We start from the raw sequence: 26891 nt of genomic DNA on the forward strand, positions 1-26891 counted from the left end.
AAATAAATAAATAAATAAAATAAAATAAAATAAAATAAAATAAAATAAAACATGCTTAAAATCACTAATTATCAGAGGATTGTAAAGTAAAACCACAATGAGATATTGCCTCGTGCCTGTTACAATGGCTATTATCAAAAAGTTGAAAGATAAGTGTTTGCAAAGATGTGGAGAAAAGGGAGCTCTTATACACTGTTGTAAGCTACCACAGTCATGACAGAAAACAGTAAGAGATTCCTAAAAACTTAAAAGTAGAGCTACCATATGATCCAGCAATACCACTTCTGGGTATATACCAAAGGAATTGAAATTAGTATGTCACAGAGTTATCTGCACTCCCCTGTTCATTGCAGCATCATTCAAAATAGCCAAGATATAGAATCAATGTAAGTGTTCCTTCATGTATAAGTGGATACAAATGTGATATATATATACAGAAGGCCCTCAACTTAGAATAGTTCAGTTTATGATTTTTTGAGTTTATGATGGTGCAAAAGTGATGCACATTCAGTAGAAACCATATTTTGAGTATACATTCAACCACTCAATTTTTAACTTTCAGTACAGTATTCAACAAATTACATGAGATATTCAATACTTTATTATAAAATAGGCTTTGTGTTAGATGATTTTGTCTATCTGTAGCTAATGTGAGTGCTCTGAGCATATTTAAGATAAGTTGTGCTGGATATGATGTTCCATAGGTTAGGTGTATTCAGTGCATTTTTGACATATGATATTTTCAACTCACGACAAGTTAACTGAGACGTAACACCATCATAAATCAGGGAGCATCTGCGTATACACAATGGGGAATACAGTAGAACACTATTCAACTATAAAAAGAAGGAGGTCCTATTTTTGGAATAACAGATGAAACTGGAGAACATTCTGCTAAGTGAAATAAACCAAGCACAAAAAGAAATATATTGCATGATGTCGCTTATATGTGGAATTTAAAACAAGTTAAACTCATAGAAGCAGAAAGAGTAGAATGGTGGTTGCTAGGAGCTGAGGGTGAGGGCTTGGTAGATGGATAAATGTTGGTTAAAGGGTAGGAAGTTTCAATTAGGCAGGATAAATAAGCATGGGAGATCTATGGTATATGGTAACTACAATTAATAATAGTGTGTTGTATACTTGAAAGTTGCTAATAAAAGCAGATCTTAAATGTTCTCACAATAGAAAATTATAGGAATGTGAGGTAATATGCTTGTTAATTAGCTTTATTTAACCATTTCACAATGGATGCACATATCAAAGCATCATGTTGTCCACTGTAAATATATACAATTTTTATTTGTCAAGTGCAGTTTAATGAAAAAATATATTTAATAGAGAGATGTTGGTAGATAATCCCATGAATTAAAGTAAATTGTAATGTTTTGTGTGATGTTAAAGGGAGTAAAGCAGAAGCAATTGTACTGGAGCTCACCAGGAGAGACCCGCCTCAAGACTGACCTTTGTAACTTGTTCCTTCCGACCACAGCTTCATTCCGTTAATGCTACTCAGCAACCATGTCTGGAAAACTTACTGCTAGTCCCTGAGTTTTGTCAGGGCTAAGATGAGGACATTTACAAACACACATGTAAACACATCTAAGCCCCGCTCAATGCCATGGGAGCTTACTGAGTTATACACTCTGAGAACAGAGATCTGGTCTCAAATGAGAGTTATAACACTTCAATTCATGTCTGATCCTACATCCCGGTTTTTCTCCCTGCCTAAGTAGGAATGTACCTTATACCTATTATTTGAGCTAAAATAATACATAAAGAACATTCCTTGAATAATCTAATGTATCATAACATTTACATTAATGTCCAAATATATATTATAATTACAATTAGCTCTGCTCCCCCCAAATTTTTCCTTATTACCCAAAAAGATCACCACTCCCTCCATTTCTTCATGGTCTTTCAGGTCATTTATTTCTTCATAGCACTTATTGCTACTGTTGTCATTTCATAGACTGTGTGTTTATCTGCTGATCGAATCCCCTATAAATGTCAGCTTTGTTAGGATAAGGATTTGTTGGTCTTGTACACTACTGCGTCTCCAGCACCTAAGTCATTTCTGGAGCGTAGTAGAAGCTTGATTTTTAAAAAGTTGAATGAATTAATGGAAAAGGTACAGATGGATGCACAATGAATGGAGGGAGTTGTTAAAAAAAACACTTTGATAAATGATTTTTATTTTTTAATAGATGTTATTTTTGTAATACAGGATATTAATTCTATATGAGAAAGTTCAGAGGAGATATTCTGCTGAAGGGTTAGAGTAGCTTAAGACGAGTCTAAAGAGATATTTATGTGTTTCCAAATGAAAGGGGCATGAGGGGATTCCAGGAAGAAAGGCGTTTTCGTAGACACCAGAGCAAATGCAGCTGCAAATTAGTAAGTATAGTTGAAACAATTCAAGCAATTTAATGTAGTGCATGATGAGGTCTGACAAAACCTGGTAAGAGATGAGTCTAGAGAAGTAACTAAGGACCAAATTGCAGAGGATCCTTGGTGTCCTGGAATGCCTTTTGTGCTGTTCTGAGAAGCCTGGATCACATCCTGAAAGCAATGGTGCATCACTGAACAGTTTTAGACAGAGAAATAATATGGGACCAGGTATATATGTCTGAAAACTTTCTCTCATAATACACTTGATGATTAAGTTAGGCAAAACATGAGAATTTTCAGATATCTAAGTGAAAATTCAGAAAGTCTTGAGATGAAGACTTGGCAGTGAGGCTAGAGAGGGGCTTATCTGAAATGCAATCCTTAGGGTAAGGTTACTACTAAGGCTCTTGAATATTTTTAGAACATACTTTTTAAAAAATAGAGTATCAGGTGCATTGTAATGAGACAAGACACAAATATAGACGATACTCTTTGGGCCAATCAAAATTTTAAAGCTACCAGTAGAAGTGACATTTTAGAGCTCTCAAAGTGAGATTAGGATGAATGCATGAGACCTCACTTATTTATGTTGCTTACATTTCTATTTTTTTCATGTGTTGTAGTGCAATTTTTTATATCTTATCTGGAAACAAAATCTATTGAATATGTGAGTAAAAACTAAATATAATTTGCTAGATATTTTTAATACATTTCGATTCATTTCATGTATTTACAAGTCTGTTTTATAACATTGTCATATATGTGTGTGTGTGTGTGTGTGTGTGTGTGTGTATGTATACTTCTGGTAGTAAAATTACTTTGCAGTTCCCTTTAAATAAAATGAGAACTTCCTTTTGCTTGTGAGTAAATGTTAAGTATCTATGATGGTTGCAAAATCCAACCAAAGAAAAGTCTAAGGCTATCATTATGATAAAATTACAACTATAGAAAAACCGGAACCCAAATTTAAAAGATCACAAGGAAAAAAAACCTCATAGTCTTTTTGAAAAGCAACCTTTTAAACTCTTCAGGATTTCTAAAAACATAGCTATTACCAGTTGGAGAACTTTTAACTGAGAAATCAACATTCCTCTTGCTCATTTAGTGGTCTATTATTCATCTGTAGTTTTTGTACTTATTAGGGCATGATAATTCCTCACAAACCTCAAAGCCTGAGTACATTATAGCTCTCCTTCCCCATAGAGGCACCAGTTAGCCCTAATTTTTAAATGGAGGTCTTGAGAACAAAAAGGAACTTTCCTTATTTTTCCATTTTTTCCCCACGATAAGGGATTACAGTTAAGGTTCTAATGCATCAGTCTTGGGAAATAAAGAATTTATATGCATTATTTCTTTAATCCACTCATGGAGGACTTTATCCAAAAGGAGATAAAATCAGGATCACTGCTGTTAGTGAGACAGTTGAGAGAATTCCTGTTTTAAATTCAGCCTGCTGTTGACATTCCCCATGGGTACCTTCTTAAAAATTTCATTGAAGTGAACCCTTAGCCATTTCTCTTGATAGAATACCAGTTGGACAATTCTGAAGGGAAAAGAAACTTAGGCGGGTAAGAAGTGTTATAAAGCCAACTCTCAAGCAAGTTTCATGGAAGAAGTGTCTCATGCTATCTTAATGAAAGCAGCATCTGCATTCCTTGCTTACGGATGAAGAAATAGAGGGCTAGAGAGCTTAAATTAGTTAGAATATGGAAAAAATAATATTTATTATCATATATAGATAGATAGATATGCTGTGAAAAGCAGACTACTTTCTATTCTGCCTCCCTAGAAAAGAGTACTTTTCTGCTTTTCAATTATTTGTGATTTCAGTAACTTAATCATAGTATCACGCTAAGTCAGTGTTTTTAAAAATATGCAACACTGGGTACTGGTATAAGAATCACCCGTGGATGCACTTTAGAAATGCAAAATCCTATGTTGCCCAATTCATTAGGTCTGTTTATCTGGGGCATGTCTCGTAACCTGGTTGTAGAAATACACCCTAACATGCTGGTTATATATTTACAATTATGAAAAACACTACCCTAAATAGGGTGGGGATGGAGAAAGGAGGAGAAAGCTGATAAAAGTTTTGCCAGATTTTCTTGCCTCGACACCTCACTAGGACTGCCTAGTGAGTGAAGGAGCAGGTGGGAATCTTCTGTTCTCCAGCTTTGCCCTGAAAAGATGAAGTCTTCTCTCTAAAAAGAGGAGCTGTCCCTAAACAGGATATTCCTTTCCCAGATGCTTCCACAACAAAGTGTCACTATGTGCTTAACTTGGCGTTTGTCACTCAACATTAACTACAAAGGGAACTGCTGTTTAAAAAGTCATAGTTTTGCTTTTTAGGCATGAGAATAGCATAGGACTTTGGATAGAGAGAAATCAAAGGCTTTTAAAGATGCAGACAGACTGTCAGCTGAGATCTTTTCTCTAAGTAGTATAGAGACAAAGCTCATTTAATTCCATCAGTCTTTCTAAAAGAGAATTTATGGCACATTATCTACCCTCTACTTGAGAATAGGTTTCCAAGGCTTGATAGTGACTTTTGTAAACAGGGAAGAGAAAATTCATTTTCAATTCATCCACATTATAGTTTTATCGAGAAAAAGTAGATTTTAAGTTTATACCAACAAATAAACTGAGGCTGCTATCATACTCTAAGGAATTTACCTTAGTGTAGAAAACTCATGAAAATCAAAAATACACATTGTACCTAATGTAATATCCATCACACACATCTGCCAGTCAACTCAGTCTCGATGATCCTTTGATGAAAGGCCACTGTAGCATAAGATAGAGTTCACTAAAAGTGGTGTGTTAAAACATTTTATGCTAAGCTTAGAGATACAATTCCTTTGTATTAGACACACATTTGACTATATATGCACTGGTATGGGATGAATAGACCTTTGCCTGCATAACATTCGGCTCCAAACATAGGCTTTATTGTTAGCTAGGTAAAAGAGAAGTTATTTTTATAAATTATATGCATAGTATTTATCATTGTATAGAATTGTATATACTCATAGAAAGCTGAAAGCTGTTATTACTGGATTATAAACTCAAAACCTATGATCCAGACATATTGGCTTCCAGCCAAAATGATTTTTTAAATATCGTTTTCAGAAAATTTTATGTCCATTCAACATTTTTAATCCTGTGAGTTATCCACCATTTCTTGACAACCAAGGGGTGAGTGCTGAGATCACATAGCAGCTTCTTATCTAATGGAATACCATTGTATATGAATCAGTAAAAACACCAGGAATGGGAATAATGACAAATATCTAAGTGAGTTGTGAAATCTCAGTACCTATTATAGTTATTTTTAAGAACTCTTTGTAAGCGGATGTTAGAAGTAGACAAATTATTTAGTGGAAAATCCTATGTTCACATCAGTGAAATATTGCAGGCTAGAGATATCTTTTGATTTCTAATCTACTGTTTTATGCATTTTATATACAAAATATATAAATTTCACAATAAATCAAACACAGTGATGCCATTTGCTATGTTTTATTTTGCTAGTAGCTTATTAAACATAACATGCAAATAATCAAAGAGAAACATACATGACTTAGAGTGAAAAATAATTCTAGAAAAGTTTCACTAGGTAAATATGCAAATTCTTAATACTAAAAATACTTCTTTACGTGCATGAGGCTTCATGTATTTTGCAAAATTCTTGGCCTCAAAATCTACCACCTATTTTTTAACCAGACAAATTTGAATGTATCAAGATAGTTTGGTTCAAGACAGTAAACATCCAGATATATTTAATCCAGGCTTTGGGGCACATTAAGATTTAAGGATTATAAAACTTGGCTGATTTCCATGCAACCAGTAAAAGGCTTTGCACATCATTTGACAGTAGAAATAAAAAAACACTGAATTTACAAATAAAGCATTGAGTTTTATGTCTATTTGTGTATATGTGTGTGTTCTTGTGATGAAATAGGCCTGCATTTCATCTTTTCTTTAAAATAAAAATAAATGTTTACAAAACATTTCCCTCAGATTTTAAAATTCATGGAAGTAATAAACAGTAATAAAATATGGATACTATGAAAACTGACACACAGAAAAATATAACCATAAAATATTGTTCCAGGATACAGATATCAATTAAGAGTGATTTCATTTGCAACACGTAGACATTCATACATATCCGGTGGAAGGCTGGTTTCTGAGATGCGATTACCATCCAAACGCAAATGCTTGATCTTGGAGTAGGATAATGGCCCCAGGATCTTGCAGAAGCTCTTTACATCAAACCCTAAAAATTAAAGAATCGAAAACATTAATCATTTTTCGGCACACTGGCTCAAAACAATAAAAAATTTATGTTTAAAATACTATAAAACAGGACCTCTTTCCATTTAGAAAAGTCATAATATAGTATATATTTGAATTTGAAACCATTAAAGGCATATTTCAGGCTATCAAAACAGCACAGCAACATTTAGTAAAGAGTAATCACGGTAGATCAAGATATTCAGTGTAATATTTTAAATAACAGAACTTATTTATTATTAGAAGTTGTTTTAAAAGGCATTCAGTAAGTGTGTCATATTATCTAACAACTGTTTTAAATAGTCTAACTTGAAGAAATATAAATGGATCCTGTTGCTGTATGAACAATCTCAATGTAAGTACTCTTTGGTTTTGCATCTAAAAATAAGAAGGGTTAACTAGATGATCTATAAAGAATTTTCTAGCAACCACACACCATGACCATGATAAACTTCCAAGGCAAACACCAAATCATTCCAGCAATCACACACCATAACAATGATCAGAATTCTAAGGCAAAAACCTAATCATGGCATGTCCACCATCTGAACCCGTGCTTTTGTTTGTTTCTTTATTTTGTCCATGGTCAAAAAGCTGCCACAAGTGAAACACTGATTTACTTTGTAATGGAAACCAAGAGTGTTACTGAATTGGCTGACCTGTGTATACACAGAAACTATGTTTGCCTGTGTCTATTTTAGATTCACATTTTCAAGTCCTTTATCTTGTTTTCATTTTCAAACTCTAGTTAACAAAGACTTCAGTGGAACCCCAAACACACATGCTTTTTAAAATAACTCATCAGTCAATTCCAGAGATGTTTCTATGGTACCAACATGTGAGAAAGTTAGGAAAAATGGAAAGAAGATGGGAATAATCCCATCTTGGAATTCTACCTCTGCCACTTACCCACGTGGGCAACACTGGAACATTTATCCGATCTTCTTGTTAGAAATACATCTATCTTATCGTGTTGCACGAAGATTAAATTAAGGTGTGTAGAGCACTTCACACAATACTAGTACATAGTATGTCCTAAATAATGACTAATATTCTTTTAGTTTTGCTGTCTTTCCAAATTACTCTACATTAGGAAGATCTCTGATTAAGCTAATGCTTAGAGTTGCAAATTTGAAATAGGAAACAGTTTGTTTTGGCTATATATTCCCTAATATTAGAAAAAAACATTAAGGGGAACTTTCTGTATTAAGTGAATGTGAAATGTTGATATAGATGATTATGATCTGGCAAAATAACCTAAACTGAGGTGATGCATGAAAAGACAATGAGAATACCAAACCAAATGTAGAAAGATAAGGAAGAAAGAAAGGAAACTCTTATGTTACCTTTTCAAATGACCACTATGTACTGGGCACGGTGGTTTCTATCTCAGCTCAGCACTGACAGGCCATTGGCCTTTCTCCCATAGATCTCTCTTCCCATCTTCCATACCAGCTCTTCCATCCTTTACTAATACAATGTATACCTTCAAACGTGCCTGCATCTGTATCCTTCTTTGTTTCAGAGAAAGAAGTAGCCCTGCTCTTGCGAATAATTTCTACCCACCAAATCTAATGTATTTCATCATCCCTCAAACATCATAAATTCCTTTAGCATTTTGGTCTGTCAGAGAGTATCCTTCCTCCTAACCGAACATGTTTAAAATGAGGAATCATATATTGCCACATAGTGAATTTTCCACTGGAAACAACAAGAGTGGTTTAGCGGTGTTAACCTGACTGTGTGTTGTGTGACAGTCAAACAGCACCAGCCCTTACCTTGGCTGCTTTTCAGAAACAACAAAGAGCCTGTGGACCTTCAGGGTTGGCGAGCATGGTCTTCTTTATGAGAACATTTAACCCTACTAGGGGTTATATGAAACTGGCGGAATTAACAAATATCATAGGCATAAAGTATATTGTAATATTTTCTGACAGGAATACCTTTTCAGTATGGTCAGAAAACCAATTTTCATCATGTAGAGATGTTTGAATTCAATAGGCTAGTTTGCAGACATTATTACTTTATATGTAAATCAGCGTTTCCTGCTTGATTTTTCATTTAGAAAGTCTTATCTGTGAATCATGGTTTTTCTGTTCTGCCAAGCTCTGCCAAAGATTAATGGCAGAGTTATCCTGGTGGGAAATGGTGGATTTCAATTTCTCATTGGAATCTATACCACTTAAGTTGACGAATGTCCCTGAAGATCAGATAAATATATAAACAGTCCAAACGCATCAGGTCAAACTTCATCCAGACGATAAATGAAAAATAAAGAGAGGAGAAAGAGAAGGTGTGGAAATATCTAATGAGTTGCAGGATTCTACCTAAGAAATAAAAGCTCTGTAATACAATTTTTTTTTTTCTAAAAAAAAAAAAAGATGTTAGAATCTCCCATCATATTTATTTTTCTCTTTAATCTTCTTCACAGTCCCCCAGAGCACTGTGATGGCCACATACCACAACAGAGATAACAGAGGCAGATGATAATCATGACAGCAGAGTAACATGTTGAGTCCCAAGTAGTTGATGTCAGGGAAGACCATGAGACAATATGGGACCAGGCACAACGGCTCACACCTGTAATCCCAGTACTTTGGGAGGCGAAGGTGGGTGGATCAATTGAGGTCAGGAGTTCGAGAAGGCCTGGTTAACATGATGAAACCCCCGTCTCTACTAAAAACACAAAAATTAGCCTGGTGGTGGTGGTGGCCTGAGGCGGGAGAATCCCCTGAGCCTGGGAGGTGGAGGTTGCGATCAGCCGAGATTGCACCACCGCACTCCAGTCTGGGCGACAGAGTGACACCCTTTCACAAAAAGAAGGAAGGAAAGAAGGAAGGAAGGAAGGAAGGAAGGAAGGAGATAGGTAATTGGAAGGAAGGACAGGAAGTGAAGGAAGGAAGGAAGGAAGGAAGGGAAGGTGCAAGGCTGCAGAGAGGGAGTGAGGAGGAGAGAGGAGGGATGGGAAGGAAAGAGGGAAGGAAGGAAGGAAAGAAGGAAGGAAGGAAGGAAGGAAGGAAGGAAGAGATGGACGGACTATATGGGCTTCTTTGTGGCTATGGAGTTTGCCAACTGTGCCACTTTTGAACTCATTTCTTCCTCCCTCATCTAGATCTTGTCAAAAAATAAATGTAGGACACACATCTAATCCATAAAGGAGAAAATAATAAGAGATAGATATGAGGAAGTAACACAGTAGGATAAATTGGCCTGGAATGTTTAGTTTGAAGACTTATATATTGAATTCTGTGACCACAATTGTTCCTTATCTGGATACACCAAAGAAAGGCTGGATATTGGATACATGATTGAGCTAGAATGATTCTTTGTTTAAAGTAGAGGGACATTTTGTTGACATTTTTTTTTTCCAAGACAGAGTCTTGCTCTCTCGCCTAGGCTGGAGTGCGGTAGCACGATCTCTGCTCACTGCAACCTCCATCTCCCAGGTTCAAGCAATTCTCTGGGCTCAGCCTCCCGAGTAGCTAGGATTACAGGAGTGCGCCACCAGGCCTGGCTCATTTTTGTATTTTTAGTAGAGATGGGGTTTCCTCATGTTGGCCAGGCTGGTCTCAACTCTTGACCTGGTGATCCACTCACTTAGGCCTCCCAAAATGCTGGGATTACAGGCGTGAGCCCCCGCACCCAGCCGGCATTTTATTTTTTTAATGGAGCCAGATGCAATATTGGTGTTGCACAGCTCAGGTATTTAAACACTTGAGGACACATCAAACAGCTTTTTACTTACTCTCAAGTTGATTGACCTCCAGGTAATAGTTCTCAAGGTTTTCATTGACAGTTGGTATGTTTTTAAGCTTGTTATAGGACAGATCCAGCTCCACCAGGGATGATACATTGAAAGAATTTCCAGGTATTCCACTATCAGCCAGTTCATTGTGAGACAAACGCAGATACTGCAATGCATTAAAACGCTTGAAATACTCATCAGGGATGTTGCTGATCTTATTGTTGTCTAAGTAGAGAGTTAGAAGAGAGACAGGGAGACCAGAAGGCAGTTTGGCTATCTGATTGAAGCTCAAGTCAAGGTATTCGAGTGATTTAAGACCTTTTAAAGCAGCCGAAACAGCATCCTCTTTCAGCCGATTGTGTTGGAGATGGATGAAGGTCAGGTTTACCAGTCCTTCAAAAGAGCCCAGCTTTGTGATCTTGTTATGAGTAAGTTGCAGATCCTCCAGAGATTTGGGAAGTGGGCCCACAGACTCTGTCAGGTTGTTGTAGTTTATATGCAGCTTCTTCAGTTGTTTCAATTTAGAGAAAACTCTCCCTTTTATCTTGGAGTTTTCTAGAAGGTTGTGATCTAGAATGAGCCACTGCAGATCAGTTACATTCTCAAAGGCCTTTTCATCAATATGGTCAATCTGGTTATTCCTAAGGTAAAGATACTTGATTCCAGGAGGCACCATTGGTACACTTTTCAATTTCAACTCATCACAGTACATGGCACTTGGGTAGCTTTCAGGGCAGTTACATTCTGGTGCACAGTTTGGTGACGATTGCCCATAAATTGATAGGGGAAAATCATAATCATAGTACTGGCCACTGGTACCACCAATCAATGCCAGGAAGAGAGTAAATGCACTTAGACTCATTTTTGGCAAATGGTTTGAATCCTAAATAAAGATGAAACATTTGTTAATAAAAAATATATACTTTCAAGAAAAGGATATTCAACTTACAACATTAAATGCATTATAAAATGTGCATTTTGTTATTCTTATAGCTATTTTTAGTGCATCTAACGGTGTCTCTTCAATTTTTATTTAGGTATGAGGACAAAGGTGTATGTTTACAACTGTGTGGTGAGCAGGTTTCAGGTTAGATTGCGTACACGTGCGCCCCCTTCTGGGCGAGCCAGGCCTAATTGTTCCAGTGAATCTCTTTAGGCTCTTCCTTAATGAAATGCCTGCCTGTAAGAGGTTTCTGGGTGGTGCTCATTGACCACCGAATTAGGCTACTGCTTCAGATCATCCCTCAAAAAACGAGAATGAGAAGACAATTGTTACCTGTGTACTCTACCCTACCGTTTGACATCATTAAAATGACTCATGAAGCAGATCCCTAAAGGAATATGGGCAACCTGAGGTTTTGCTTGTATGTGGGAGGGAAATGGAAGGCACATTCCTTTAAAAGTGTCCGGTTATTGTTGGTTCTGAGGAAGGAGAAAAGAATTCTTGGTGCTGGTGTGCGTGCATACTAGTGCACGTTGTGCTTGACATTCTACACTTTTTAAAGTACACTGCAAAACTGTGTTCTGAAACTAATATTTCATAAGTTAGCTATTTACTAAATTAAATATTAGTAATATTTAACAATTGCTAATGTTTATCAGGAAAATGTCACACATTCTAAGGATTTCTCTATCTGGAAAGAGAGTCAACAGGTAAAGAAAGATAGTATTTTCCAAGTTTTCAATTAGAGTTATAGTCTGTCTCAATTACTCACAAGTTCTCTACTTTCTTCATGCCAAAATCAAAGATGCCATGGTTTGCATATATGGCTTTTAGTGACCTCACAGAATGGAAGTGGGAGAGAGGTGGGACGTTTTTAAAGTTTGGATTTAATACTGGTATTAGAACTATCTAGTAAATTATTCAATTGAGAATATGAATTTAAAATAATGTGTAACAGTTATCTTCTCATAGGAACATGTTTCTAAGGTGAGTTTCAAAAAAGCACATTTCAGTATCTTAAGGAGGTGCAGCAATTCAGATATGGGAAAATTAGAATATAAGAGTTAGACTTTTATAGAATGAAGAGTTGTGGCTGAGGCAAAGTTGGTAGCCCTGGGAGATAAATCATTAATGTGAAGAAAGATACATTCTAATAGATAACTGAGAATATTGTATCTTCCTATGAAAGTATGATTACAAGCTTTTGGATCAAGGTAGTTTGGGATACGCAGGATCTCTGGGGTTAGAAACTGAAAACATCTTTTATTTGTTTTAATTTGAAATTATAAGGCACTTTATTTCAGATCAGATGGAACGTTATAAAACAGTTGTCAGAAATACTTTGATTGCTGACATGATGTAACATGTAGCCAGATTCTCAGTAAATTACTCTCTAAGATTGTAATGGGGGCATTTAATATTATTGACAGAACTTGCCATAATAATAATTGCATAGCACTAAAAAGAACATGATGACATATTCCCAGAGTTATTTATAAGTTATAGAATGCAAATACTGTAAAGATTTGTCTTGCTTTATTAATAAGCTATTTTAAATATAGTACATACCAAAATATTTATGGTAACTATAATGAGAGTATTAAATAGTAATGAAAAATGCTTCCATATTTTTTGCCAAAGTAAAAACAAGGATGCTGAATTGAAAGAGAGTTTGTAACCATATAATGACTCCACTATGAGAAAAAATCACACTGTACTTCCCTCAGTTTTCTCAAATACCTGTGGCTATAGAGAAAATGCTGTTTCCAAAACTAAATCATTTCCCAGAATTTCTTTAAAATTAGTTCCTTAAGGCATGTATCCAAGATACAATTTTTTAATTAACAAAACAGAAATAAATAAATAATCCATAAGGGTCTCTCAATCTTTTAGCTCATGTTTTATAACATAGAATGTTTATTGTAAATTATAACAAATAGCTACAATATACTTATTAAATATACTTATTAAATATACTTATTAAAAGATATTTTGAATGCTGATTAAAATGACTTTTCCTTGCTCCAATATTAGGGTCCAATACTAACATATATAACTAATTAGCATGCATAACAAACATTTTAATTTCTATATTTTTTCACTGTGTCTACTTTAACTATTTTCTCATTCTAACCTTGAAACTTTTTATAACTTCCCTTGCCAAGCAATACAGCATATACTGTATAAAATCTCAAATCTATAAATCATGGAAAACATATTAAACAAAATGTGAAACTAACTGCTCAAAACTGTGGATTTGCTGTTGAATAGCAATTGGCAAAATTGCTCTGGAATTTTTCCTGTTGCTGTTACAAAAAACGCTGTCCCGAACAGTTACCATCCCCAGTGCGATAGTTAAAACAGCACTTACCTTACTGTCTTGATACTGCTTTCGTTAATTCTTAAAGCAGATGCACTATGGACAAGAATCCACCAATATATGCTGTAAACTCTGTCAGGACGGAACTGGCTGCCAGATTCTGAGTGATACAAGATCTGAATGGGGGTGGGGAGACCCAGCCCAGTCACGCCAGTCTCTGAATGGAGTTATGTCATTGTGGGGATCTTGTGGTGTGGCATGTGAACACTGCTCTCTAACGAAGTGCAGGTGAATGTGGGGAGGAAGGACAGCCCAGCTCATTCCCTATGGAATGGGAGAGAGATACGTGTTTAACTAGCTCAAATACCATAGCTTTTAACCAAGGATTGAGTCCTGCTTCAAATAAGGAAGCTCACTGTGAGAACATTTTTCTTACAAGCCTCTTTACATCTTTGGCTGTGGCAACAATTAAGTGCAATGCGCTCAGCCAACTATCATGTTTATCTAAAGATCTCATAAATCATAAGCAGGGCAAATAATTTCAGGAAAACACAAATGAACAGACTCAGAGGAATTGAGTTTGCCTATCACTTTTGAAATCAATATAGATTTACTTGGACTAACTTAATTTTTTGGTCATGAGGGTAACTTACATTAGTTTTGAAAATATGAAATATGCTTCATATACTCTTGGATACACATGATAAATATCAACATTTCGAGTTTACTCCTAATGCTAAGGAGACTCATTTTATGTTACTCAGGTCTGGAACCAATCAGCAAAGTCTTGCCTGTTTCTTATTTTGTGGATTTCATTTAGGAATTCACCCAAAACCTTACTTGGGGATAGCATTCTATAGCTTAATGCCAAAAACCATAAAAGAACAGAGAAAAAAATAAATTTATACTAAAAGTATCACAAGGCAATAGTCTTTCATTCTCTCATTGCATGCTATAATTTTTTTTCAAAGTTAAAAGTTATTCAAAGTTATAATCTCCCAAAGACCTGGCTGGATATATCTTTCATTATCAGCTCCTGATGCATGGTTTCAGTAAATGAGAGATATACTTAAATCCTTGTCTATTTCATTTTGTGATTTTATCAGTTAAATTTATGCGACTTTTTTTCTAAAATGTTTCATTTCCTCATGTTTATAAGAACTTTTACAACAAGATATTTTAGTATAAATTGTCACATTGTATTTTGTCTTTAAAAATAACTATATCACATTTTAGCAGTGAGACTTGTGGAAAATTAACTCCATGACTAATACTGCATTTGCCCGACAAAGACTGTTAGAATAAATGCCTTATTTTTAAAATAGAACTGTTCAAAACAAAAGTAATCTTCTTGAAAGTAACTAATGGAATTGTAAGATGATTCATAAGCATACAATTTTACCAATATTATTTTAAGAAAAGTATTGATAGGCATCAGTTTCAACAAAGTAACTGAATAAATTTATAAGGAATTACAAAAAAAAGACCAATCAAATATAATTAAGTGATCTTGTTATAAGAGTATTCTTAAAACAATGCTAAGTATTAATTTTGAGTGTATCAAATTCTATAATCTGAGCTCTTGTTAGAACAATTCCACCTATCCATTCCTTAAGATTTTTCTGTATAAAGCAATACATGTGTTGTGGTATTTGTAACAGACCTCAAATGCATTACATTGGATTTAGCTCATTGTAAAGTCTTGTCAACATATACTTTTTAATAAAATCAGTTCTGTGAAACCAGTAATTGAATAATTTTGTGCGTTTCAGAGCGTATTTTCAGGGTCCATTAGAAAGAAATGAAATTAACATTTATAGTGGATCTAGTATATTCCATGATTTATATTCAGAGTTTTCACATTTCTTACTTTAAATTTCATACATTAAAATTCCTATGGTATGTTTTACTACTCTATTTTCAGGAGTATAAATGGAGAGCCAGAAAGTCGAATTCATTTGCTAAAAGTCACCTAACATGTAAATCTAAGAATAAAACCATGAACTTCTTCATTCATTGGGAAGAGGGTGAACAGGATGGAACTGAGACAATGTAGTTCACTCAATCGGCTTAAAACACTTTACAGACAATGTTATTATCAGTTCAGAAAAAGCAGAAATATTAAATGGGCAATAGTTGTTTAAAAATTAATTTTAGTTAAAATTAATTAAGCAATAATTTCTTTCCTTTTACCTTACACACTAACACACACACGCCTAGTCACATCCACACCTCAGAACTTTCGGGTAAGGTATAAACATTCCATCCTGGCAAATGGTGATTCACATCATTGGTGGTAACGTGCATTGAAGGCTGAATGTGTTTCATCATAATATAGGTTAAAATGATGGGAGTTCTCATTGTTCACCTCCCACTTATGAGCGAGAACGTGGGGAAGAGAACACACTGGGGCCTGTCAGGGGTTGATGAGCAAGGGGAGGGAGAGCATTAGGAAAGATATTTAATGCATGCGGGGCTTAAAACCCAGATTGATGGGTCAATAGAGGCAGCAAACCACGATGGCAAATGTATAACTGTGCAGCAAACCTGCACATTCTGCACACATATCCCGGAACCTAAAGTAAAATTAAAAAGAAAAAAATGATGGGTGGCCCTCTTCAGCCCAGGGACTGGATTTCCTGTTACCTGAGACTAGCAAGGATGATAAAGTATGTTATGACTATTTCACCCACTGTGTTCTGAACCCAGCCCTGGACTTACAGGGGAAAAGAATAAAGTAAGTATTCCCTCCCAGAGATAACTATCTTTTGGTATATCTTCTTAATGTGTGTGTACAAACACAAACACACAGACAATTTGGTTTTCACATATATCATAACATTATGCTTGTAGTGCCAGACCCATTTTCATATAACAGTAAATCACTGATGTTTTTCTATATCATTAAATATCACTCTCTACTGTCATTTTTATTTGCTACATGAAATTCTGTTATATGGATATACCATAATGTAGTTGTTAGTTTTTAATATTGAACAGTTGATTTCTCTTAAAATTTGCAAAGCACTATCACATAAAATGGAATTTTAATCTTTAAATTGGTTGTACTTGCTTTGTCTGCTCTGCTTATCTCGAAAGATACATTTTAAATGACAACATATTTTGAGTAAACGGTTTATGCTTTCAAATCATACAATAGAGTGGATTTGAATTTTTTATCTTCTCACAACAATCTAATTCCCATTCTTAATTTTAGCACCCTACAAGTCATGAAACTATCTTTTATTTACATAGTCATTATACTCATGGCTGTATGTATTTTAAACTTACTCTACAATTGCTTTTATTTTCTTAGTATCTTACATGACAAGTACATTTTTGGAATTATCAATGATATGATTTATTATGTTTTCATTAATAAGTGTGCATTATAAGAGTAATATGTATACATTGGAACAGTATACCAAAACATTAACCAGCGTAGCAGTATATAAGGCTAAATGTGAAATAACCCCTGGCTTAACTAACTCTCCAATTTCACTTTCTGTAAGTAATAGTTGTTTAGATGTTATTAATTCAGATGTTTCAGACATGTCTTATATACACAATAGAATTTCATTCCTTTTTCCTCTTTTGTGGCAGTATATGAGATAACTCAGACAGTTCAGAACTCAGATAACTTCTTCACTTAGGTAAGTGCGCAATCATAAATTTGCTTTTGGGAGAAATTACTCTTTTCTCATGATAAGCAATGCTGTATTGAGCTAGTTTTGTGCAAGATAGCTTAAGGAAAATCTCAAAAGTAACTAGGCTTTCTGGAGAACACAAATTTGTACACATATTTAAAAATTTTGTAATTATTACCTAATTACCTCCAAAATGTAGTTCTGCTTATCACTTCCATAAATGGTAGATGAGAATACAGTTTCACCAGTCATTCATAAAGTTTGAATATGATTGAGCTAAAGTATCTATGATCCAGTTGTTGAAGTTTTATTTCCTAAATAATATCTGGTAGTGCCAGTCTCCCTTCTTTATTCCTTAAATGTAGGCTTATCAAAACTGAAAGCACCTGATGGTTGAACTAGCCACTTTTTTTCTGGAACCCATTTTTAATTAGAAGTGTGGTTTGTCAGATTAGAATATTTGGTAAATATACTCTCAAAAAATAAAGTGTATTTTTCATTTCGAGGAAAACAACTGACAGTAGTTGGCAAAATTTAAACTTTCGAGCAAATATTAGAATTTGGAAATAGTAGAAAACCTTCCTTGATGTAATTGTAAATATCACATTGCAACTAACCTTTGAGAAACTACCATTTGTTGAGTTCTGATTGTTCTTCAAAAAGAAGAGTAGTTGAAAAAAAATAAAAATAGTATTCCAAAACAAGATTATAAAGATTGCAAAATAGTGACTTATAGGACAATAACTAGATTGCCGAAATAATAGCAGACATAGACAAAGATTAATAGGAATACAGTAGTGTTACTAAGAACAAACTGAGTCGTTGAAAACACATTTATATTCTAAAATCATGACTGTAGAAAATTCTAGAAAAAATCAGAACACACAAGCAGATATTCTACTAGCCATCAGAACAATGTCATTGCCACATGTCCCATGGCTTCTGGTAAAATTCAATGCTTACTTCTGAGATAATTAAATTGAGTTGAAGTTTACATGGAATTAAATTGATTTGAAGTTACCTAAAAAGGTTACTAATAATGCTTGTTTTCTCAATTAAATATTTATGCAGGATGAGTTTTTCATTATATACATCAATCAAAGCAACATATCTCAACAGATTGAACAAGGGAGCAGATATGAAAATCCAGCTAACTTCCATGCAGACATACCTGAAATAGGTGTGCAAATATATAAGGCAATACAATTTTTCTCATTTTTTTTTTCTGGACCATGTTAGTATTTTCATTAAAATGTTATTTACATTAACATGGCACGGACTTGTTATTTTTTATCGTAATAAATTACTCACTTTAAAATATTTCTCAATTTTAATTTTGAATGTGACATACACTGGTAGATGGACTCCACATACATCTTTGGGGTCCTCAAAACATCAAGAAACTTTAAGTATATAGAGTCCTGTCAGCAAATGTTTTACAACCACTAGTCTGGGGGAAAAGCATTTCAGTCAAAGAGAACAGCTGGTAAAGGACCTGGAGTAGGAACAGACTTCTCCTATATCAGGTCCTGAGTGAAGGTCAAAATGGCAAGAATGTAACACAGAAGAAGGAAAGAAAATGGCATCAGGGAGTTTAGCCATGGTCAGGTGAGTCAGCTGTAGATTTGTCCACTTGTAAGGCAAAAGTACAATCCACAGATATGGTATTAATTCAGTCTTCATGTCTTGAGTAAATCTTTATTTTGATTAATTACTGTATCATTGGAAAGTAGCTTGCTGTGATTTATTTTGCTCACTTTTTGTTCAGCAGACATTCAGCAATGATTTTGTAGTCTTCAGCATTTGTGCATACTTCTCAGACCATGCAATTTGCTTTATCCAGTAAAATGGTCCGTGGTTTTGCAATTTCCAGTTTGAAAGCTATAACAAATAATTTTTGGCTTTTAGAGTCCATTACATCTATAGTCAACTAGTTAGCTCATTTTTCTTTAAAATCTGAACAATTGGTCTCAAAATGTTGCTATAATTCAGTTGTTACCTTAAAATATTTAAAATGTTTTGTTGTGTAGGATAAAATAAATCAAATTATTAATATATACAATTTAAAGGTAAATATTATTTTATTATTTATTACTAATATTATAAATATTATTTATTTGTTTTCTTTATATTGCTGTTGCTTATTGAAATTTTCACTTACTTTCTTTGCAGAAGGGTGCTCTTTTCCCATAATTCAGGTAACTCCTTCATATATGAATTTTGTGAAGTGTAGCTATGGGTTAAGAAAAAAGTCTTCTATCTCCCTTTTGGAAGACCATGAATTTTTTATTTTTATTTTTATTTTTTTTTTTTGAGACAGAGTCTCACTGTGTCATCCAGGCTGGAGTGCAGTGACGCAATCNTATACAATTTAAAGGTAAATATTATTTTATTATTTATTACTAATATTATAAATATTATTTATTTGTTTTCTTTATATTGCTGTTGCTTATTGAAATTTTCACTTACTTTCTTTGCAGAAGGGTGCTCTTTTCCCATAATTCAGGTAACTCCTTCATATATGAATTTTGTGAAGTGTAGCTATGGGTTAAGAAAAAAGTCTTCTATCTCCCTTTTGGAAGACCATGAATTTTTTATTTTATTTTATTTTTTTTTTTGAGACAGAGTCTCACTGTGTCATCCAGGCTGGAGTGCAGTGACGCAATCTCTGCTCACTGCAACCTCAGACTTCTGGGTTCAAGCAATTTTCCTGCCTCAGCCTGCCAAGTAGCTGGGACTACAGGTGCCTGCTACCACACCTAACTAATTTTTGTATTTTTAGTAGAAACAGGTTTCGCCATGTTGGACAGGCTGTTCTTGAACTCCTGACCTCAGGTGATCTGCCTGCCTCAGCCTCCCAAATTCCTGGGATTATAGGCATGAGTCACTGCGTCTGGCCTCATTTTTTAAATATAAGAAGAATTTATTATAATTTTATATTGTCATTGAATATAATGTTAAATTCAAAATAAAATGTTCAATAAACTTTGAACAAATAAAAATATTATTATAAAACAAGCCTACAAAGATTACAACAGAATGATTTATTGGACAATAACTAGATTGCACAAATAGCAGTAGAGATAAATAAGATAAATAGGAATACATAGTGTTACTGACAACAGAGTTAACCACTGAAAGCACATTTATATTCCAAAATCATGACTACAGAAAATTCTAGAAAAAATAGGAATACATAAGCAGATATTCTACCAGCCATCAGAACAGTAACATCGTCACATGTCACGTGGCTTCTGGAAAACCCCATTGTTCACTTCTGAGATAATTAAAGTGAAAAATACAAATAACATCTTAATATTGTCAGAAAAATAATTTTTTCATTGTGGACTTCCTGAAAGAGTCCCAAGGTTCATGATACACACTTAGCGAATGGTTGCCCTAGACTGTGTTATCATTGGCTGCTTCTCACTTAGGTCTCTGTGTCCTCAGAAAGGCTTTTGAACCACAAAATCTGAAGTAGTCTTAGAGCCTGCTTCAGTTATTCTCTACCATGTTAATATATTATAATTTCTTATCATTTACCACTCTTGGAAATTATATTAATATTTAGTATATTTATGAGTCTTTTATTTTTTAACTTTGGGCCTCATAGTATGTCACTTCCAGGAAGATAAGGACTTGATCTGTCCCTTAGGCTTGACACAAGGTAGGCTCTCCATACATATTTGTTGAAGGAAAATATTCTGGAATATTTTTCGAGAATATTGCTTGTGATTCTTCATTTGTCTATTTTTTCAGATGAATTTTCATATAAATTTTTTATAGCAAAAAAATATAATCATATTTGAATGCAATCACATTGATTTTGTAGGTTACCTTAGGAGAAGTCGACAACTTTATTATATTGTGTTTTGACACACAAAGGTAGATTGTCTTTGCATTAATCTGTGTATTTGTGAACATCTGGCTTTTAATTGCATCTGAATAATAAATTAATTAACTTTTGAAAACTCCATACTATGCCAGAATCATAATGAAATATGGATACCACTTTAAGTATTAAATAATTTAAAATGGTATTTTTTAATCTTTTCTTCAGGTTCAGATTATTTTATTTTAATCAATGAGCTAACCAAACGTGGAAGATATAATCCTATGATGGCTGATGCTGATAAAGGTTTCAATTTTGTTGTACAGGATAAGCAAGAAAAAATTAGACTTCTTTCTATTTCACATAAAAGCAAGTAAAGAGCAAGAAATATGCCCATAACGGTTAGTTTTCTTTCAAACTTCAAACTTCAAACCCAGGTGTTTCTCTGGCACGTGCTTTGAAGCTGTCATAGCAGATAAACAAACACCGTATGTGAAGCATGTCTGCCAGATGTTAAGGTCTGATATGCTTTGATTATCATATACATAATAAATATACATAGCCTGAGATTTAATTGAAATTAAAGAGGAAGATGTGTAATATATTATTTCAAATATCAGAATAAAAAGTACATACAAATTGCACTAATACTAACTACAAATAGAAAAGTGATGACATCAGACGTTCTGCCTTCTTCTGTCTCCGAAGAAGTAATCAGCGAGTGTGTGTGTAATTAGTGAATACATTCTAGCAGTTAAGATTTCTTTACAACATATGTACTGTGTGATCTTAGGCAAGCCACTTAGCCTTAGTTTGTTTATCACTAAAACAAGAATTATCATGTTCCTACCTCATAAAGCTTTCTTTGTGAGCTTAAATGAGTTACTGGATGTGAAATCCTTGAATAATTATTTACATAAGGTAAGCATTCAACAAATGTTAGTTGTTATTACTGTTATAGGGATCCATCATTTTCAGCATGTATGAAAGAGAATAATAAGGATGGTGTTGCATAGTGTAGGACCAACGAATTCCTCGAGATCAGAATCTTTGCTTCTGTGCCTTTCATTGTCTGCTCTGCAGCTATCGCTCTCTATGTATATAAACTCTTTAAACCTCATTTTCCACTTTCAGAAAATAGAATTAATTACTCTTATCATGTGAGTGTTGAATATTTAAAGTTGATACATTAAGCACTTAAAGCTCTGTAAGCATGTAGTGATTTATTTTATGTAAGCTGAAACATACAAATTACGTTTACGTAAATGACATTTAATAACATTAATATTTATAAATACATGCTTGATATTTATACTAATATTTACACTTTAAAGGTATAAAACCAAATAAAAATGACAACTTATCATAAATATTATAAATAAAGTAATGAGGAAGCAGTGAGAAATAAAAGGTTGAGACAGCAGAGAAGGCCTCCCTCTAGGATAAACTAATATTTAAACTGGATACAGAGAGGTGAGAAAGTAGAAGAAAAGCTGTTCAATGCAGAGATTTCAAGACTTTGAATGGGGGCCAGATGGTAAAAGCTTGGTGGTTGAGAGACATGAAAATTGTGGTTAGACATGTAATGATAATGAGTTGATGGAAGTCATTCAGGACATACTATAGCTATAGATTTTGGATTTTTGTTTAAGTGTTTTAGGATGCTAGTGATTATAAGCAGTAGAGTCACAAGAGGAAGCAGTAAGTCAAAATGGGACACAACAGTATTAGTCTAGGCAAGAAATGAGGATAATGGCTTGGACTAGAGAGGTGACATTAAAGGTGTATATAAGTTAGAATACGCAATTGCATTGTAATCAGGTGTAGGAAAAAATAGGCAAAGCTTCTACTCCACCCTCTGAAGTTTGCTGAAAACGAATTAACAATAGGCAGATTAATAGGAGAAAAAGATACAAACTTGTTAATGTGCAGGGTGGAAAATCACAGGAAAGTGATTACCCAATAACTGAATGAGGTCCAGTTGCTTATACACCTTTCTTCGTAAGTAAAGGAGATGAGAGAAATGTGGCAATTTTGAGAAGTACTGAATTATTTTTAGGGTGAATTAATGGACCCAGTAGGCAGGCATTTTCTTGGAAATGGATCTCTTAAGAAACTTAATGGGACTGACAAGTTACAGGAAGGTCAAGAGCATAACTGCACTATGAACCAAGGTTGTCTTAGTACATAGATAGCCTCCCAGGTAATCTTTCAGTAATGCCCTCTGAAGAACAGATAAAAAGTTAATTTGGGCCTGGTGACCCCTGACTTTAGTTTTTTTCTCTTCCCTGGTGGTTAATCTTTCCTAGTTATTTGATGAGATTTCCAGGGGTGGCAAGTGTCTTAACATACTAACATTTATTTTTGAAAGATGGTTCCTCAGTCAGATAAGGAAATTCCAGAGAGTCCCTCCCTGTGCTTGTAGGGGGAGGTCAGACAGAACTTGAGGCTGTTTTTTAGTTCAGCATGTCAAGACATCATATTTTAAGATATTATTTTCTAAGCCCCAACACAACGAACAAGATAAAAACAAAAATATCCCCTTATAAGTTCTCTGTCTTTGTGTGTGTCCTTCTGAGTTTTGTGTTTACTGTAGATTTATTTATTTATTTATTTTTTACTTTAAGTTCTGGGATAAATATACAGAATGTGCAGATCTGCTACACAGATATACATGTGCCACTGTGGTTTGCTGCACCTATCAACCCATCATCTAGGTTTTAATCCCCGCATGCATTAGGTATTTGTCCTAATGCTCTCTTTCCCCTTGCCCCTCAATCTCCGACACGTGGATTCAGAGAAGGGAACATCACACACGGGGGCCTGTTGATTGATTGTACTTTTAAAACATATTGACTTTTTTGTCTGGGTGCGTGTATGTGTGTGTGTATTCATATGTGTATGTTTGGATTTTTTTTTCCTTTAACTGGCAAGCCATCTTGAGTGGTCATGGACCACTGCTTTTCCCTTTTATGAATTTTGCTAATTTTATTTATTCTATTTTTTCATTACATAAATTTGACTTTCTTTTCTGTAATTCAGGTTTTCCCTTAGTTTTTTGTACTATTTTAAAGTTAGTGTCCTTTGATATATGTAAGTTTTATGATAAAATTTGTACTATGTTTTCAATACATATTTTATTTTCCATTTTTCTATTTATTATTTTATTCTAAAATCAGCTACTTTGTGAAGATATGAGTTCCAGAAAGTAAAGGTGACATCAGAAAATTATCAAAACCTTTTAAAGTAGCTATAAGATGATATTTCTTTCCCACTAATTAAGGGCCTAATTAAGAATGTTAAAGATCCTATGCACTGAATTAGTAAATAAGTAATGGTGCAACTCGAATTAAAATCAGTACAAACCTATAAAATCAGTGTAAGACAGTTTAAATTTTTTGATTTGCTCCTTGAAAAAAAAAAACAAGTATTTATTCATTAGTTCCTACATGAATACCCATGAAGACTTAGGTACCATTTTTCACTAGAAAGCAACCCCTGACCTCAAGAAGCACAAATTCTAGTTGGAAAAGATGCAAACAAACATACAGTTATGATAACATGGAGTAATGCAGCTTGGATGTTTTCTCAAAATCTCACATTGAATTGCTATCCCCAGAATTAAAGGTGGGGTCTGGTGGGAGATGTTTGGGTCATGCGGGAGGAACCCTTGTCTTGGTGCTGTCCAGGACACAGTGAGCGAATTCTCGGGAGATCTAGTTGTCTAGAAAATGTGTGGCACCTGCCCACCACTTGCTCTCTGACCGCTACTCCCACCATATGAACTGCTGTTCCCCCTTCTCCTTCCACTGTAAGTAAAAGCTCCCTGAAGCCTTCCCAGAAATGGAACCAATGCAGCACCATGATTCCTGTATAACCTGAAGAACTATGAGCCAATTAAACCTCTTTTATTTGTGAATTACCCATATTCAATTTTTTCTTAATAGCAACACAAGAAAGGCCTAAAACAAGGAAAGTGAAAAAAAAAAATACATTGAGATCGTAAAGCAGCAGCCTCAGACACAACCCTGTTATTGGAGGTTTCAAAAAAGGAGATGAAGACCAAGATGAAGATTTAGAGTAAAGAATGAGCTGATGTTAGCAAGGGGAAAAATTCCAAACAATTACAGGCAGATGGAGAGTTTTTAAAGGCCCAAGTAAATGGAGGAGCCTAGGCTTTGGGAAATTGACAGGTTCTCTGCGACAGAATTCATGAATAGAAAGTCTGTAGAGGCATTCAAAGTTAGCAGTAAACTCCTTTTTCTTTGAATTAACTTTATAATGGCTCAGAACACACCATTTTTTCAAGGAGCTAAATTAATCAAAGGTTTATCTACGTGTAAGTAACATGTAAGATTTAAAAAAAAAAAAACTTTTTTTTTGAGATGGAATTTTGCTCTTGTTGCCCAGACTGGAGTGCCGTGGCACGATCTCGGCTCACTGCAAACTCTGCCTCCCAGGGTTCAAGCAATTCTCCTGCTTCAGCCTCCTGAGCAGCTGGGATTACAGGCACCTGCCACCACGCCCAGATAATTTTTGTATTTTTAGAAGAGATGGAGTTTCACTATGTTGGTCAGTCTGGTCTCTAATTCGTGACCTCAAACTATCCACCCGCCTTGGGCTCCCAAAGTGCTGGAATTACAGGCGTGAGCCACCACGCCCAGATGATTAAAAATATTTTTAACTTAACCTATTAACAAATGAATACTTTCCTAAGAGTCCAATAGGCATATCCTCATAAAAATGTAGTTTTAAAGACTTAAGTAATCCTAATGTGTGTTTTTTAGTACCAATGTCCTGTGGCATGTTTTGAAAGTGACATAATGTTGACTCATTAGAAAATAGATTCCACTAAAAACAAATAGACCTCTAACAGCAAAGGTATAAGTATTCATTATTTTAGTGTTGAAAGTTTTGATTCTGAAATGTAATATGTACGTGTCATTCCGAATATCCTTCCTCCGTTATATTTGCAAGGAAATAGGTGAACTTTAGGATTAAGTAGTTAATAAACTTGTAGATGATACACATTTTCCAGGGTTATATGGTTTCACCCAAGCTTCAGAAAGGAATTTCAGAAAATAGCGCTGGGGTTTTAAAATGCAAGTTGTAGTTGAGTTATTCATAAACCACAAAGAAATTTTCATGATAATTATTTCAATATTGAAGACTCTAGTATGCTTCCAAGCTTCTCTTCTGTAGAATAAATATTTTTGGATACTAACCCAAGCCTATTATATTCCAACCCAGGCTGAATTTCTTCTTTTCCACAACAATGGAATCACCTTGATGTCAATAAAAGTCCTTCTAATTTTGCAAGAACAAAAATGGATGATACATTATACTAATTTTGACAACAATTTGTTGGTTGAAATATTTCTATTTTTTTAAAGCTATGCTTTTTGGTTTCTCTAGTTAGAGTTGGCCATAATTCAGATTTTGAAAGAAGTCAGTGATTTCCAAAGTTGTTTGTTGATCAAAATCATCCAAATAACTCTAAAAAATATAGATACCCAGGAGATTTTCCTTGGAGATCATGATTACATATGCATTACCAAGGAATCTACATTTTTGACAAGCATTGAAAGTGGCTAGAATAATCAAGTAGTGTAGGTAAGTTATCTTCATCGTTCTATTTCTATCTCTCTGTGTAGTAGAAGATTCTGTTACCCTAAGTTTGGAGGTCTAAGGCCAATAAGGAACAAAGAACTTCCAAC

The 26891-nt window shown here is 34.5% G+C and overlaps 1 protein-coding gene across 1 annotated transcript; it reads right to left on the minus strand.

Moving 5' to 3' along the window:
• Window positions 1–5894: 5894 nt before the first annotated feature.
• Window positions 5895–14180, minus strand: LUM (lumican). The gene is made up of 3 exons (XM_017868370.1): window positions 13747–14180; window positions 10433–11315; window positions 5895–6670 (listed from the first exon to the last, which is right to left on the minus strand). Exons 2-3 carry the CDS (start codon window positions 11292–11294, stop codon window positions 6516–6518), a joined length of 1017 nt encoding a protein of 338 aa, XP_017723859.1. The 5' UTR covers window positions 11295–11315; window positions 13747–14180; the 3' UTR covers window positions 5895–6515.
• Window positions 14181–26891: the final 12711 nt, after the last annotated feature.

Source organism: Rhinopithecus bieti, unplaced genomic scaffold (assembly GCF_001698545.2).
Source record: "Rhinopithecus bieti isolate Rb0 unplaced genomic scaffold, ASM169854v2 scaffold_2453, whole genome shotgun sequence".
NCBI classification, from domain to species: Eukaryota; Metazoa; Chordata; class Mammalia; order Primates; family Cercopithecidae; genus Rhinopithecus; species Rhinopithecus bieti.